At 43.1% G+C, this 16,423-nt stretch overlaps 2 protein-coding genes across 4 annotated transcripts in view; one reads left to right on the top strand and one right to left on the bottom strand.

The window, feature by feature from the left end:
• BUB1 (BUB1 mitotic checkpoint serine/threonine kinase) overlaps positions 1–11,542 on the top strand; it is a 34,945-nt gene extending 23,403 nt beyond the window's left edge. Inside the window, exons 17-23 of one of the 2 annotated variants that reach the window (XM_020808374.3) lie at positions 1,661–1,798; positions 2,475–2,590; positions 3,911–4,072; positions 6,559–6,716; positions 6,839–7,016; positions 9,608–9,714; positions 11,147–11,542. In XM_020808374.3, the coding sequence (XP_020664033.3) occupies positions 1,661–1,798; positions 2,475–2,590; positions 3,911–4,072; positions 6,559–6,716; positions 6,839–7,016; positions 9,608–9,714; positions 11,147–11,342 (1,055 nt within the window). In that variant the 3' untranslated portion in view covers positions 11,343–11,542. The remainder of the gene's footprint in view (positions 1–1,660; positions 1,799–2,474; positions 2,591–3,910; positions 4,073–6,558; positions 6,717–6,838; positions 7,017–9,607; positions 9,715–11,146) is intronic. The other variant, XM_078382877.1, reaches the window with a different exon arrangement.
• Positions 11,543–14,243: 2,701 nt separating this feature from the next.
• LOC110087023 (two pore channel protein 1) overlaps positions 14,244–16,423 on the bottom strand; it is a 38,689-nt gene continuing 36,509 nt past the window's right edge. For both annotated transcript variants that reach the window (XM_072988683.2, XM_078382879.1), the window contains exons 18-19: positions 16,012–16,133; positions 14,244–14,859 (exon numbers count right to left, since the gene is read on the bottom strand). In XM_072988683.2, the coding sequence (XP_072844784.2) occupies positions 14,714–14,859; positions 16,012–16,133 (268 nt within the window). In that variant the 3' untranslated portion in view covers positions 14,244–14,713. The remainder of the gene's footprint in view (positions 14,860–16,011; positions 16,134–16,423) is intronic.

The raw sequence follows: 16,423 nt of genomic DNA, 5'->3' as shown, positions 1-16,423 counted from the left end.
AATATGCTTCTGGCATACTTTCTATGCTTATTACGAGTGTCTCTCGTCCAAACTGCTCAATATAAAGTAGCACTTATGGACCTCCAGGAAATCTATCCCACGCTCCTGCAGCTGAAGAAATAACTGAGAAAACTCCTGGATATAATTAGTTATGCTTTGTTCAGGGAGTAGCCTCTTTCTATACAGCTTACGTGTGATTAACATCTTGGATCCAGCTGTTTGTCTCACATAGACGGCTTTTAACGCTTCCCAGACCTTTTTACTTGAAGATTTTCCTCTCACATAATTTAGTTGCGAATCATCCAGGCATAATATTATTGTAGACAACGCTCTCTCATCTTTAGCCACGTCTTCTTCATCTAGTTGGGATGGAGGATTACAAACAATCTGCCATACACTCTCTCTTAAATTTCCATCTTAAAGGCCCATGACATGTAAGTATGACCATTTAAATGTAATAAACGAAAGTTACTGGCCTGCTGCATGGTGAAGCCTCCTTCTTGAATCTGCTGTCCATCACTTTGAAAATCTGATTCAGCTCCTCCAGCTATTGGGCTTCTCCTCCATAAACTTGCAGCCTCAAAAATGCCTTCTCCTTGGGGCAACAAAAGTCTCAGCATCTCCTTGGGCTTACCATGTCAACTGGGCACGACATCTCATTGGGCCCATAACCCTGTTGTCATGGGGCCAAAATTCCAGAGGCTTAATGAGGCTCTGGCCTCAAGAAAATTCAATGTGAAGCTTTGCAAGAGCACTCTGTTTAAAAGACAAACCTTGGAACTAAGGACACTAGTTATACATAGCCTCTTATCAGACTGCTTCCATTCCTCCCACTTAAATCTAAGAGACTTAGAGGTGGGTAGAATACGACATGAGAGAGATCTTAGTGATTATAATATAGTATATTGAATATGGTTAAACATACAGTATTTCCAAGCTATATACATTTGGCATAACATTCAGAGCAATATTGACATAGAAGCAAATGACCACCAGACTTACTGCTGAATAGCAAAGGTCTGTTCTGTCTCTGTTACATTTATACCCATAACAACCAATCACATTTCACCTTTTACAGCTGGTCTTGCTTAACAATCAAGCATTACATCAGCTTGTTAAGACTTGTATGCTGTTAGTCATTACATTGGCTTTTACTCTACATTAGTGACTCTGCACTTCCATTACAATATTAAAATTTAACTCCCTGTTCACCAAAAGAACAAAATCTTGACACTTTCCTAAGGTGTTTTTTTTTTGCTTAATTGCCTTTAATTTGCTTTATTTTTAAAATCATCTTATGCTTCTCTGACATTTTTATACCATCCATGTTTATGCGTGTCTGTTATACAGAGAAAGGTTTAATGTTTCAAATGAATCAGTGGTAAGTTCCAGTGGCAGATCTGTCTCTGCGTGCTTGTAGCCTTTGTGCTGCACTGCTTGAGAAGATGGACTTTTGTGTTTGTGTCCCTGAAGCTCAGAGTTCAGACTCAATCCTGGGCTCAGCTGAGAGACTCGGCCCTCCAGTTGCATTTCCCCAGGTTCTTCTCTTCAGATTTCTCTTCATTGGCTTTTCCAATGATAACAATACTTGTCAAGGATAGTGTTTTGCCTTTCCTTGATTCTTGCCAATGGCTTAATCAGCGGTCATTCTCTTGTGCAGTCATTGAGGATCCCTGGGACGACAGCTTAATCCGCCAGCTTCTGTCTGCGCTGCCCAAACCAATAAGCGCCTATTCCAATACTTTTGAATGGGGATCAAATGTTCCGGTTCTCAAACCAAAGGCTGAACTTAACTTAGGTAAGGAACTTACTCGTTCGACATTTCGTTTTATCCTCTTTGATAAGCCTCTTTTACCATATGAGATGAACAGTGACTCCCCCAACTTGTTTTCCCACCTGGAAAGCAAGGTGAGTTCAGCGAGGTCTTTTCAACTCCCAAGGCTGGAACATCGAGAGAGGGTGGTCATCCTTGTACAGGCTGGATACGGATGCTTCTTGGGCCTGATATGTACCATTAACGGGCCAGAGTTTTCCCTTCCCCGCTGTATCATTTGTTACCTCATTTTTAGAGATGGGCATGAAGAAATGGTTCGGTGGTTTGTACTGGTTGGTCCTTTGGATGAACAGGTATTGGGGGCTTCTCTGCCCCCTCCAGCAGGCTCCCACTCACAAGCAACGCTCAGAGGAGGCGGGGCAGCAAAGTGGGGTGCTGTCTCTGAGTGGTTGCCCACTAGAGGAGGGTGGGCTGGGACGCAATGGAGAACGAACTGGCACAAACCACCGAACCAGCGGTGTGTACCCATCTCTACTCATACTTTTTTGAACGTTGTTCTAGAGCATTCCGTGAGGGAAAGAGATTGTAAATGGGTTTGAAAGCTATCACAGCCCTACGGTATTCAAATTGGTGGGTTTTGATGTATCCCACGTCCTGTCCTACATGATTCTCCTCTTGCTTCTCTCCACCACTTATTCAGGATCCATGTCCTTCCATATTGACTTCTTACTTGGAGAAGGAGCTTTTGCACATGTGTATCAAGCCTCTGTCCTTGACATGGACAACACAAGAAACAACCGGAAAGTGATCCTGAAGGTAAAGAGTCCTGCGTCTTAATTCTCAGGCTACCTCCAAGGTTACTTGGGTGGTCCTCTGTTCACGTAACAAGATTCTTCTGCCCAGTACCACCGTGTGCTTCCCTGATCTGCTCTAGAGGTCCACCAATGTTCAGGAGCTCAGCTGAAAGGTACGAGTTTTGGTGAAAGTCAATACAGGGAGATCAATTCTCCTGGCACTTTCCATTACGCTGTGGCTGAGCAGTTTGGCTACATCCATTCAACAGCTGCTTAAGTAGGTTGTCTTCTGTTTCCATGTCCTCAGGCTATCAGACGTTCTAGGTTTAAGACTAGGAATTGTAATGGCTCAAAATGTTGCATGATACAATCTACAGTCCACAAACAGTAAGGTCCTGGAATCATATTAAGGGAGATACTGCTATCCCGTGATCATTAAAATTCTGTGAATTGCGATTCTCTTTCTGCTGTTCTACATAACCTGCTTATCTGTGTTCCCCCCCACCCCCACTCCCAGATTTCAGATAAATGCCAGACCTAGATTCAGCAAGGTACAACTTTTATTGTAAACGGTGGGCCCTTGAAATGTTTTTGGACTTTTAAACTCCCAGATCCAACAGGATCAGAGGCTGTGAAAGTAGTGGTCCCAAACATGTAAAGCTTCCTTATGCCTTGATGCCTGGATTGACCCCCCCACTCCCAACCCTCAAATGAGCACAAGCGAGTTTCCATCTTTCTTCCCCTGAACAGCAGGTCAGACCATTCACAGAATCTATGGGGATGAACGGTCAGATAGGAGAAGGGCAAACTGAAGTATAGTAGTTCAACTCTGTTGTTGGGCCAGCTCCATCACTGGTTATGATCACAGAGTTGCTGGGAGGTAAAGTCCAGCAACATCTGGATGGGCCACACTTTGGCCAGCTGTACGGTAGAGCCTCTACATCCCGGTTCTCCCTTGGCATGAAGTCAGAGGCAGGGGGCCTATTAATGGCATGCTGTTCAGAGTCCACCAATATATGGTCCTGTTATCTCCTTATTTATGCTTGTTAGAATAAAATACAGTGGCGAACTGGCCTAGAGGAATGCTCTAAACATCTGGTTAGACTAGCTTTCTCCAACTTGGTCCCCTCCAGATGTGTTGAGCTACATTTCCCATTGTTTCCAGCCGAGGTGATGAATGTCTGGGGGTTGTTATCCGGCACATCTCAAGAGGAGCAGATTTGGAAAAGAGACACGGACAAATGAGTTTACCCTCCTGGTTTTCACTTATAATTTTCTTGAGAGTGATTAACATAGCTGCTTCTGTGCATTTATCTGCAGAACGCATCTTTTTGTTTTGTAGCTTCAGAAGCCTGGGAACCCCTGGGAATTCTATATAGCCGCTCAGCTGACGGAAAGGCTGAAGCCAAGCTTACGCCATCTTTTCATCCACTTCTATTCTGCTCACTTCTTCCACAATGGAAGCATTTTAGTTGGGGAGCTCTACAGTTATGGGACTCTACTGGTAAGTATTGTGTTTTTCAGAACTTGGAACGTTAGTTTAAAAATGAGTTAAATTTAAATGCTGGACGTTGTTGCCATGTACATTGAAAAATGATGCGTTTAACTTTTGGAAGTTAATGTCCCTCTTAGAAGGGGCATTTCATTTACACCCTCTGAAGGAAAGAGGCTTCTATCTCCCATCCCAGAGTAAATTTATACTCTGTACTAACCTCGGTCTTGTACCTGGAAGCTAGAATTGTTAAGATCCTATGGCACTTCTCAGGGCTTTGTAGCAGTGAAGAGTCTAAGGCTTTCAAGCAGAACTGCTCTATGAAGAACAAACAGGATAATCTTAATTATACTTTTCTACTATGACACTTTAAGAAAACGTAGGTTTAAACAAAGCTGGTCTCAGAGATCTTCCTGCCTCATACAAAGGGAGCTACTGAGTTTGTGGTAACTGGTCCCTCTTGCATCCGATTCTCAGTACAAAGTCAGCTGAAAAGATAAAGTGCTGTTGACCTCCCAAACATACATTTATAATGCTATTTGGAGGGAAACCACAACTCAGTGGCCTCTGTGTGAGGCGAAGCTGGGATTATTTCCCTGGCCCCTCCTTTAAAAACCTCTTTAGATTGGAACCCTGGCTTATTGCTGAAGGTGCAATTAAGCTAATTCTGCCACCGCTAGTTGCAAGATTGCCTGTTTACGTAAAACAAACACAAAATGAGATAATTAATATAAAACCCACCCACCCCCAACAAAATCTCTACTGGTGAAGAAATGCCCCCCCCAATGCAAAAGCTATAGTGCAGTAGGCTGACTTCTGACTCCAAAACTGTTATATTTTGAATGCTGTTCTTTCTGGCCACTTGAGACTCAACAGTGTAGTTTTTGCAATAAACTACACTCCAGATAACCTTACAGCAAAAGCCCTGAGAAACTCTGTAGACTTGTGACAATTCTAGCAAAGGCTTCTGACTGTTAGGGTCCAAATCCATTTATAGGGCCAAGGTTGAACTGCCTATTATAGATTTTAATTTTTGAAAGGTGCCAGAGGCCTCTTTCCTTTTGAAAACGGAAGATACATGTGCACTCTAGAGAAGGAATGCCCAAACAGTTTTAATTCATAAAACTCTTCCTAACGTTACTTTTCAGATGCTATTTTCGGAGCATTGAAAAAGCTTTATTTTGGTTGGAAGAAAGTAACACATTTAATGTTAATACGTTAATTTTAGCATGTCATTTCCAAGCTGTTCTCTTTTTAAAGAGGTATACCAAGTCTGTTGTACAGTAGTGCCTCGCATTACAATGTTAATTCGTTCCGGAGAAAACGCTGTAGAATGAAAACATCGTAAAGCGATTTTAAAAAGCCCATAGGAATGCATTAAAACCCGATTAATGCGTTCCTATGGGCTTGAAAATCACCGTCCAGCGAAGATCCTCCATAGCGCGGCCATTTTCGCTGCCCGTGCAGCGAGGAATCCTTCCCAGAAAACAGCGGGTGACCAATTTTTTTACCCGGTGGCCATTTTGAAACCGCCGCTTACATTATTAAAAGACATTATTTAAAGGTAAAAATGATAAGTATATATATACCAAAAAGGATCAAGCAAATACCACTCTTAGTAAGCAAAAGCAACACTAAAAACACATCCAAAGCTGTAAGGCACAACGATCCATTAAAAAACCCCATTCAGGCAGCCAGTCACTTAAGAGAAACTTTGCAAAGATGGGACCAGGCTGGCCTCCTGGGGGGTGAGTTCCAAAGTTTGAAAGAAGTGGAGAAGGTCGTCTCCTGTATTCCCACCAAACGTACCTGGTGAAGGTGAGGAGAACAAAAGAAAATCCTCTCCTGATGATCTTAACTCCCAAGCAGGCTCTTAACGGGAGATGTGGTCCTTGAGGTAGCTTGGACCTAAGCCATTTAGGGCTTTATAGATTAAAACTAGAACTTCGAATTGTGTCCAGAAATGGATGGTCAGCCAGTGGAACTGCTGTAACTTTGTGATCCCTGTAACCAGCCTGCATTAGCAATCTGGCTGCTATGTTTTGGACCCACATTTCCTGACATTTTCCATAGGCGGCACCGCATAGAGCACATTGTAAGCCAAGTCATCTGGAGGACCAATCATTTCTCCCTCTTTTGTGTGTGTGTGTGTGTGTGTGTGTGTGTGTGTGTGTGTGTGTGTGAGTGAGTGAGTGAGTGAGTGAGTGAGAGTGAGAGAGAGAATGAATGAATGAATGAATGAATGAATGAATGAATGAATGAATGAATGAATGAATGAATGAATACCTATTTCAGGAGCAGCTTCTATTCATTTTAGTTGGGCTTACACAGGAGATGCTCCCACCAAAATCTAGTTTTGTAATTTAACTGTATGCATGTTTACTTGAAAGCCATGTTGTAGTCAAAGGGGCTTATGTACCTCTTGGGAAATGTAGGTATGATTGCATCTGCGTTCCTTGGTCTGTCTACTTGTATACACATACTTTTTCCCATTTTAGAACACCATAAACATATACAAAAAGTTGACAGAAAAGGTGATGCCCCAAGCTCTCGCCCTCTACTTCACCATAAAAATTCTGCACATGATAGAAGAGCTGCACAAGTGTGGGATAATTCATGGGGACATTAAACCCGATAACTTCGTTTTTGGCGAAAGGTAAGTATTTTTCACTTCTGAGGTGTAGGCTTGTTTCTTTTGGAATTTGTTTTTTCTTTTCTTTTCTTTTTCTTTTGCACTGTTCTATGTTAACAATCGTTCAACTTCTCTGTAACACAAAGGTTTCTGGACAATGATACCTGTGACATTGACGGCACGTCTCATGGCTTGGCGCTCATTGACTTTGGCCAAAGCATAGACATGAGCCTTTTTCCTGAGGGAACTGTATTCACTGGGGAGTGCAAAACATCTGGATTTCAATGCATTGAAATGATGACACAGAAGCCATGGAATTATCAGGTACTTCCAGGGAAAGTTCCATGCCTAGTCATTAGACAAAACTGAGATTTTCCAAAACTGATTTGTGAAACCTGATGCGTTTTGACCTTTGCTTAGATGTTCTACACAAGCTAAGAACATACCAGGGCCTGCAGTTAACGATCGAGATCAAGATCCTTTTGAAACGGACTGATTACTAAAATGACTAACCAGGTCATAGCTTAGGATGTATGAGCTTTATAATTCAACCCTAGTGCAGTCTCTAATCATACCTCGTCAGAGTACCTGGCTGCAGAGTCAGGAGCTTGCTTCTCCACTGTACAGAAATGCAGTAAGCCTTGATGGCACATACAGTGGTGCCTCGCTTAACGAGCGCACCTTATAACGACGAAATCGCATAGCGATCTCTTTTTTGAGATCACTAATGTGATCGCTTACCGATGGCCTCTATGGCCAAAACTCGCATTGCGACGCTGGGAAATCAGCTGTTCGGTGGCTCCAAAATGGCCGCCGGACGACCCAAAATGGCCACCGCAACCATTTTCACGCCCTGCCCTCGCTTACCGAGGGTGCGAAAATGGTGGCACTATGAGGAAACTTCGCTTAACGGTGAGTATAGAAACCATTGGAACGCATTAAACTAAGTTTAATGCGTTCCAATGGCATTTTGCGTCCTGTTTAGCGATGTTTCCTCATAGCGAGGGTTAATCCGGAACGGATTAACCTCGCTATGCGGGGCACCACTGTAATGATTATTTTAGGGATTTTGCCAGTTCAAGGGACCTTTTTTAAGAGTTCAGTTTAGGACCTATGGTTTTCTTAATTAAGACACTTGATGAAGTTTGATAAACAAGTCAGCAGTAAATAAAAACTGTTAAAATATGAGGTTATGCGTGTACAATGATTTGTTGAAAGCAGGCATTTATTTGATGGACTATCAAGAATCCTAACGTGCCCCAATTTATTTGACTTTTATCCCACCTTCCTCCCCTAATGTAGACTTAAGAAAAAAAATTTAAAATCAACAATTAGTTAAAATAAATTGATTAAGATTTAAAACTATATGATGTACATATTTAAAATATTGGGTAACATCCTCCTTATGCAGGTGTAACATAAAGTTACACTGATGGAAATGTGCTGGGTGTGAGATCTGGCAACAAGGCATTGCGTTCTGCCATTGAGCAATCAGTTCTGCATCCCCTCCATGACTGACTGTGCAAAGTGGCAGTGGAAGTGATTCAGGGATCATCCTTGTGCCTTGGCACTAGTGCAGTGGCCGTGGGTGCAACCTCAAGTTGTGTGTGTAGTTGTACACATATGATTTTGGACATTATTTAAAAACCTTAAATGTAAGAAGACCTCGTCTCAATTGACTCCTGGCTCCCTTAAGGCCTCTCTAAAGAGGTATGTTTTCACCTGCTGATGTGGAAGGAGAGGAGAGAATGAGCCAACCACACCTCCTGAGCAAGGGTCTTCTGTAAGGTGGGAGCAGCCACAGAAGAAGAAGACATCTCTTTGGGACCACACCAGACATGCTTGAGGATCTTAATACATGTGGTGCTGATCGAGGCAGAGATGGTCTTGTAGATAGCCTGGACCTAAGCTGTAAAGGACTTTAAAGCCCATGGCCAATACTTTGAATGAGGCCTGGAAACAAGCTGGGAACCAGTGAAGCTATTATAACAGGTTGGGGTGGGGTCCCACAGTTGTGGTAACCAGCTCCTGGCAAATGATCTGGGTGCAGCCTTTTGCACCATTTGAAGTGATGGTCTGTGATAATGGAGACAATTTTGAGAATCACTGAGAACTATGGAGTGTAAATAATTTCTGGCAGGCTCTAGAAACAATAATGAAACAAATGGTGTTGGTTCTCAATCTATATTTTTAAAATCTGGACCTGCTTGCTGTTCATCCCTTTTGAAAAGGCAGGCCTTATCTTTCAAGTTTAGCTTCTCATGAGTGCAAGTTCAAGGTGGCATGGGCCAGGGGTGGTGAAGTGAGTCCAGAGCGTTGGAGCTAAAATTGGGGACCCCTGTGTTCAAATCCCAGCTTGACAAAGAAGCCCATATGTTGATCCTGGCCTGTAGCTACGCTCAGTTTCTGTGGATAGAAAGGGATGGGACAAAATACTTGTATTTGTCTGGGTGGAAGGGTAGGCCTTTTTAAAGGTGTGCACCGCGCTTTAAAGAGTACCTAATCTCTCGGGATGTGGTGGTGCTGCAGGTTAAACCGCAGAAGCCTCTGTGCTGCAAGGTCGGAAGACCAACAGTTGTAAGATTGAATCCACGTGGCAGAGTGAACGTCCATTGCTTGTCCCAGCTCCTGCCAACCTAGCCATTTCAAAGCATGTACAGTAAATGCGTGTAGATAAATAGGTACCACCACGGTGGGAAGGTAACGGCGTTCCGTGTCTAGTCGCGCTGGCCACGTGACCACGGAAACGGTCTACGGACAAACGCTGGCTCTACGGCTTGGAGACAGGGATGAGCACCACGCCCTAGAGTCGGACACGACTGGACTAAATGTCAAGGGGAACCTTTACGTTTAACCTCTCGCCCCCACATACTATGAATTTTTGTTTTTAAAACATCCCAATTTCTGTTCTTTAGACAGATTATTTTGGAATTGCTGCAACAGTATACTGCATGCTGTTTGGCACTTACATGAAAGTGAGAAATGAACAAGGTATCTGGAAACCGGATGCTGTCTTCAGAAGGTAGGTGCCAGTGATGTTCCTTTTCAAATTGCCTGTCCTTGGGAGAATGTCTTGCTGATCAATAGGTTGCATCTGCCCTAAAAGTCTTGCGCATGCAGAGGATTCCGGGGTGATGCTCTAGGGTTCACATTGGCTATTGCCAAAGTTTACTGACCATCACAGTTGAGCCATGTGGGCCAAACGTGCTGCCTAGAATATTGAGTAGTCTTCAGCTGCGGCAGCTTGGTGGTGGTCGACAAGCTACCTTCCTGGGCAGCTTTTTGTTTGTTTGTTTGCTTGCTATCAACTGTTCTTACTTGAAGAGTCCCTGATTCAAAGGAACTCCCAAGGTTTCCTGGCCCAGAATTATAAGTGCTGATGATCTGGGGCATTAATATAGCCTGCAGCAAAGAACAAAATGTTGCAGAGCAGCATGTTAAGGAGGTTCTCCATACCAAACTAGAGAGTCCACCAAAATGTAGGAATAACTAGATGGTACTCTCTGTGAATTAACCTCTGTAGGGGGTGCATCTTCAGTCCCCTCATGCTTTGCAGCTCCACATGTTCCTGGGCTCTGTGGAAGCTAGCTTAGTAGCCGTTGCTGTAGAGAGAATGTTGGCAAGGAGCAGGTGTGTCCTGAAACTCCTCTAAGAACCTGGATTTCTTGGCTGAAGCAACCAGAGTTCTCATAGAATTCCTGATGAATTCTAGTAGCTGTAAAAAATAACGAAACCTGAAAATCCCATGCCAGGAGAAACAATGTTGAGAGATAAAACTGTTTGATTCAACCATGATATCTCCAGTCAGAGCTTGAAAATAATGCTGTTGTCTCCAGTGCTGTGGTGCTGCCGGTCAGCTAGAGATGGGCACAAATTGAGTCATGCTGCTTCATACGAAGCTGTCAGTGTGGCACTTTAGGTGCTTCCCGAACCTTTCCCCAACCCCCAGGCCGGCTGGCCCACTCACTATCTGTTGTGAACCACCGGGGCCTTCCTTCTCTGGTGGAGATCCAGTCCGGGCAGGCTGCCCTTCCCCGCCTCCACCAGCAGCCAACCACACATCAGCTGCACAGGGAGAATCTCTGTCCCGCCTTCTTGCCAGAGGAGGCAGGGAAGGGCAACCTGAGCTCCTTCCCGTACGGGGCAGCTGATAACCATCGGATGGTGAGTGGGTTAGCCTGGGTGGGGTGGGGGAGGGTCCATGTGGTACCACACCGACTGCTTCGTACGGAACCAGTACCCGATTCATGCCCATCTCTAGCCAGAGTTGAATATGTTAGGGTAGATAGATCAAGAGTGATCTTATGTGCCTCATTCAGATGTTGCATTTTCGTCACCATGTTGCTGAATTTCAGCAAACTATCCCCTCTCGGGGCTCAAAATAGCCCTTGGATCCATTAAAGACGGTCACTGCTGAGGCAGAATCTTTATTTCTTCTGTGGTTATTCTTTCAGGATCCCTAATGCAGAAGTTTGGACTGACTTCTTCTTCACCTTACTGAACATACAAGATTGTAACCACTTGCCTGCTTTGGGAGATTTACGAAGCAGACTGAGAGACGTCTTTGTGAGCACGTACGCCAACAAAATAACCGCTCTTCGGAACAGGCTGGCCGTGCTGCTCGTTGAAAATAAGCGTTCACGAAAGTAGATATTGGATTCCGAGACAGCTTTCGAAAAGGAAACGGATGCAAGCAATTCTGGAGACAAAGTTTCTTCCGTAGGTTTTAGAAACTTAAGATACTATCTAATGACTGCTGTACAGGTTGATATGGCTTTTTTTGGTTGTTGCTTTAATTGATGCCTTAATGTTTTGTTTTGTTTTTTAAAAAATAAAACAACTGGGCTGTACTAGAGTTGAAAGGCACTATAAAAATGAAGTTTGAAAAGAAATTACAGAATATATGAAATAGAGCAGGGGGCAGGGGTTTGCGTAGTCTGGTATTCCATACCTCACTGGGGTCATGTGCATGGCAGAATTAGTCTTGTAAAGTGAAGGTGCTGCCATACACCTGACCCTACCCCAATAATGTATGGATTACCTGGTGTTTGGGGGAAGTGCTGATCTGAAGCTCTGTTTCCTTCCCATCTTGGAGAATATGAGCATCTTTGAGGGAGGTTGTTGGCCCCATGATGAGAAGGGCCTCGCCTATAGGAGCCATAGCTGAGCATCTTTTGAAGGGTTTTGATCTTCACTGGCACTCTCTCTTCTTTCTGATCATCTGCTCTGTCAGCATTTGCACTGGTGGTCTTTTAAGAGAGGCAGAAATCCAGGCTAGAGACAAGTCTTCCTTATCCACATGCCTTCTAACTGACCCTGTTGCTAGATACTGGAAGAAGTATACTTTGGTTCATTTGGAGGATGCTAACTTGGAGATAGCTTGTCTGAACTAAACCAAAACAAAAGTCTTTAGAGGGAGATCTTTTCCTAGCCCAGCGGTTCTGAGCCTTTGCTGCTCCCAGTCATTTTGGATTTCCATCTCCCACATGTGGGAGCCAACAGATGGCCAACACATCTGAAAGGTAAAGGCTGAGAACTACTGATTAGATTAGATTACTAAAATGATGATTAGAGGCCTCCAATCTAGTTAGAAAGTCATAAACGAAAGCTTAAATTTTGTGCACAGATTACTAGGATTAAATAATCCCACTGAAAACAGTGGGGCATGGAATGAAAATGTAAGATCAGATTTGACAAGAGGATTTAAGTTAATGGTGCCTTATTTCACAGCCTTCACTGTCCCCAATTTCCTGGTCTCTCTTAAATCACTACCTCTATATTTGGGGGCCACAGGATACTTGAATACTGCTAGTATTGAACCATTGGGGCTATTTTTCAGGTTTCTGGGAGCAAGAACAAAGCCTTGTTTTTAGTACATAGTGGGGGAAATTAACAGTGCCTTACAGTAGAAAACTTCCTTTTTCACACATTACAATAAGCATGTTTTGATTCTATCCCATCCTTGTGGAACAACATTGCATTTTTATATGGATGCTTGAACAGATCCACTTATGCGCATTAGAATTTAAGATATCCGTGGTCTTTGTCTCCTCCTAATGTTACATTTCTGAACTTTATGGGGGGGGGGGGAAGAGCCCCAAAGTACATTTAGAAAATGCTGAAACAAATTCATTTAGGATCAAACATAGGCCAAGAAGCCAGAAATAAAATAAGTAAATCTCCCTCCAACATGGCATTAATCAAATCAGAATGTTGACTTTGCTCTTAAACTGGTGAAGCCATTGTCAGCAAATGCAAATCGTGTACACTAGATCGTTCTTCAATATTTAATGCAAGATAGTGTTGTTGTTTTCTGATACTGAGAGATGATTCTTCCACCTCTGAAACATTGGCGGATGTGATCTGTTCAACTGGCGTTCATGGGTTTCGCAGCTTTAAACATCTGTGATATTTGCAGGACTCTTATAGATTTTAATGTGTACATTTGGAAGATTTCCACCTTACCTTTTAGCCAAATGACCCTCAGGTAGACTACAGCAGTGGTTCTTAACCTTTGTTACTCGGATGTTTTTGAACTGCAACTCCCAGAAGCCCCAGCCAGCACAGTTGGTAGTGAAGGCTTCTGGGAGTTGCAGTCCAAAACTCCTGAGTAACCCAAGGTTAAGAACCAGTGGACTACAGTAACACGTTAAAATGAATTTAAAAAATGAATCGCAATATTCGTTAGAAAATTCTGATTTGTTAAATATTCATCCCTTCATATTTGTCAGTTCCAGAGACCCCAACCAACGAAAGGATGAATATTTCCCCATTTTTATTTGTTCCCCCATACAAAGAGAGGGAATACTAGCTTTCCCTCTCTTCCTATGGCTTTCCCATTCTGCCTTTGAGCCCGCTGATCAGAGGGCTGATAGGCAACCACCCACACCCTATCATCCGCCCCCTTCCTCTCCCTACCTTAGCCCTGCCACCATCCATCGCCGCCTGCTGCAGTGGCCTCCGCCACTATGGCCTACAGTAAGGGACATTGGCTGCCCTTTGCAAAGATGGCGGCTGAGGCTTCATTTAGGTTAGGGAAGCTGCAGCTGCCATCTTTGCAAATGGCAGCCTGGATTCTCTTAGCCTGCCTTAAGGGAATCCAGGCTGCCCTTTGCAAAGCTGGAGGCTGCAGCTTCCCAATCCTAAATGAAGCCGCATCTGCCATCTTTGCAAAGGGCAGCCAGTGTCTCTTACTGCAGGCCATAGTGGCGGAGGCCAGCTGGAGACCGCAGCAGTGATTACAGTAGGGGCAGGGGGAGTCAGGTTTTTTTAGACCCCCCCCCCCACAAATCAACGAATAAATTCACACTTCGTCGGTTCATGTGGGGAGCGTCATGCTTTGTGATTCATCAACTTTGACAGATCACAAAGTAGGACGAATCGCCAAAATGGCAAGTCATCCCCATCTCTAGTCTAGATAATAAAGTCTTTGAAATACTCTCACTAGTTTAATATCAGTTTGTGCCAAAATGCAAGATTTGTAAAACCAGTTCAGGAGACAAATGAGTCCCCCCCCCACACACACACACCTTGATTAGCATTCATGAAAGATGAATTGGTCTTCATATATTTATTACTGTACTCCCATTCCCATCTTGCTTAATAACACAGCCAAGAAAGCTTCACTGTACACAAGAATCTGGATTACAATTTTAAATACAAGATTTTTTTTGTCTGCAAGTTTTAATACTATGCATTTAGGTAGCATGCTAGATGTGTAACTGGCTATTGATAAAGTCAAGTATTTTAGGCACATATGATATGGTTTTCCATTTATAAAAATAAGACTTTTCACATATACATGGTGGATGTTTTCTTTAAAAAAATACTGATGACTGTGGAATGTTTGGGTCGCTGGAGGGAAGGATCGGCAAGCAGAACACCAAAGACCTCTTAGTTGCAAGTGGTAGAGGATCCCAGTGGCAGCTCCAAAGGTGGCCGTTTAGTGAACCACAGAAGTCTGAAAAAGGGAAAGCTACCATCTCTGAGGCGTTTCCTGTTGTTTCCTTTCATTCTTTGTATTAAGCAGCACTGTCTAAGGTTGGGTTTTTTGGGTAGCTGTCATTCGGGGAGAGATTCCAGATCTCATCCAGTGAAGGCCCTTCTTCCTCAGGAGGTATTTCCGCTTCAAACATGCGTTGAAGTAAAGCGTCAACAGTCCGGTATCCTGGAACCAAAATCAAAAGAAGAAGGAGAAGCACAAAATGGCATTTCTCCACAGAGAAATGTGCACTAGCAAGGCACATTTGTCAGTGGATCTGTCAGTAAAGCAGTCAATGAGTAAGAGATGTCTCAAGATACATCACTGTGGGATTATTGATTTTCCTTTATTTTTTTGTTTTATCCTCTTGTTGCCCAGAACAGCTAAAATGCCCTCCTATCTCTGCTCTGACTAGCTGCTGATTGGTTTAGAATTAAAAAGTATACTACATCTTTTTTTTTTTCTACTGACGTATCCAAGTTCTGGCTTTGGCCTCACTTAAGTTGAAGAACGGGATTTAAACCATTTCTGGTAATGAAAAAAAATAAGAGGAAGAAAATAATAGAATTCCATAATCCCTGAGAAAATGTTCGCTATATGTGGCTACTTGTACAGATGATGTAGGAAGAGCACCTGGTGATCACATCGGCATTTAGCTTTTCCTTTTTTGAGGGCCTGCCCAAGCATTGGGCAAAGTGTCATGGCTGCTTCTTGTAAGCGAACCAAAGTTGAGAGGTTGTGGGCTGTAGCCTCATATTAGAAGAGCTAGTATTATGTGTTGGGTAACCTGTCCTGTGCCCTATAAATGAGCTTGCTGTGTTCAAGGAGGCAGAAAATGCAGGTCTGCTGCCAGTGCTGAGGCAAGATTCAAACGGCGCATCAGCTTTTGTACATGGAATGAGAAGGACAGTCATCAGCACCTCATTCATTACCTCAGGCACTGTTAAAGAGACGGACTAGTGTTCTGTGCAACACACTTTGTGTGATAATGTTGCAAAAGCACTACTCTGGATTGTGAAACAAGCTTTACCAAATAAAACAGGTACCTCTTATGCTCTCTCCTACACACAATCCTGTCCCTTGCAGAACATAGTGATTTTACATGGAAAAACTACTTTTTGGACCACAAGTGCAAGAAACTGGCCCTTTTGACTGGAGGGTTATGGGAGTTATCGTTCAAAAAAAGTAAATTTCTCAAGCTTTTCGGATTTACCAAGGCTGTAGAATAGTGGTTTATCTCCATTTGAAGAAAGTACACCCGTCTGAATCAAGTGGTCTTCCACAAATTCAGCAACATATAACATATCTATGTCTACAGTTTCTTGACTGTACACTCACTTTTGGAAGCAATTTTAAACATCAGTCCTTTAGGTTTCTTCCCTGTTATTCCATCTCCACCTCCAATATCATTTTCACTAGTTTCCATGTTGTCTAACAGTGTACCATCTAGCAGTTCATCCCTTAAAAAGAAAAACAACAAAAGGCATTTAAAATACACAAGACCATAACTTTTCTTCACTTTCCTAATGGAAGCTAAACACTATTGTGATTATCTTGATTCTGGCAGTTGCAGCTCTAAACAATGATGCTGGCCTACATCCAAAACAGTCTCTCAAAAAGCAAAACAAACAATATGCTGTTCTTTATTTTCTCACATTTACTTCACCTTGAATGATCAGCTGTAACAATCTATTTCTTGTAACATGACTGAAGTATTCCAGCTTCTTGCACTTTATATGTTTTATGATTT

This window comes from Pogona vitticeps, chromosome 1 (assembly GCF_051106095.1).
Source record: "Pogona vitticeps strain Pit_001003342236 chromosome 1, PviZW2.1, whole genome shotgun sequence".
In the NCBI taxonomy this organism is placed as follows: Eukaryota; Metazoa; Chordata; class Lepidosauria; order Squamata; family Agamidae; genus Pogona; species Pogona vitticeps.
This window is presented reverse-complemented; position numbering and strand designations above follow the sequence as displayed.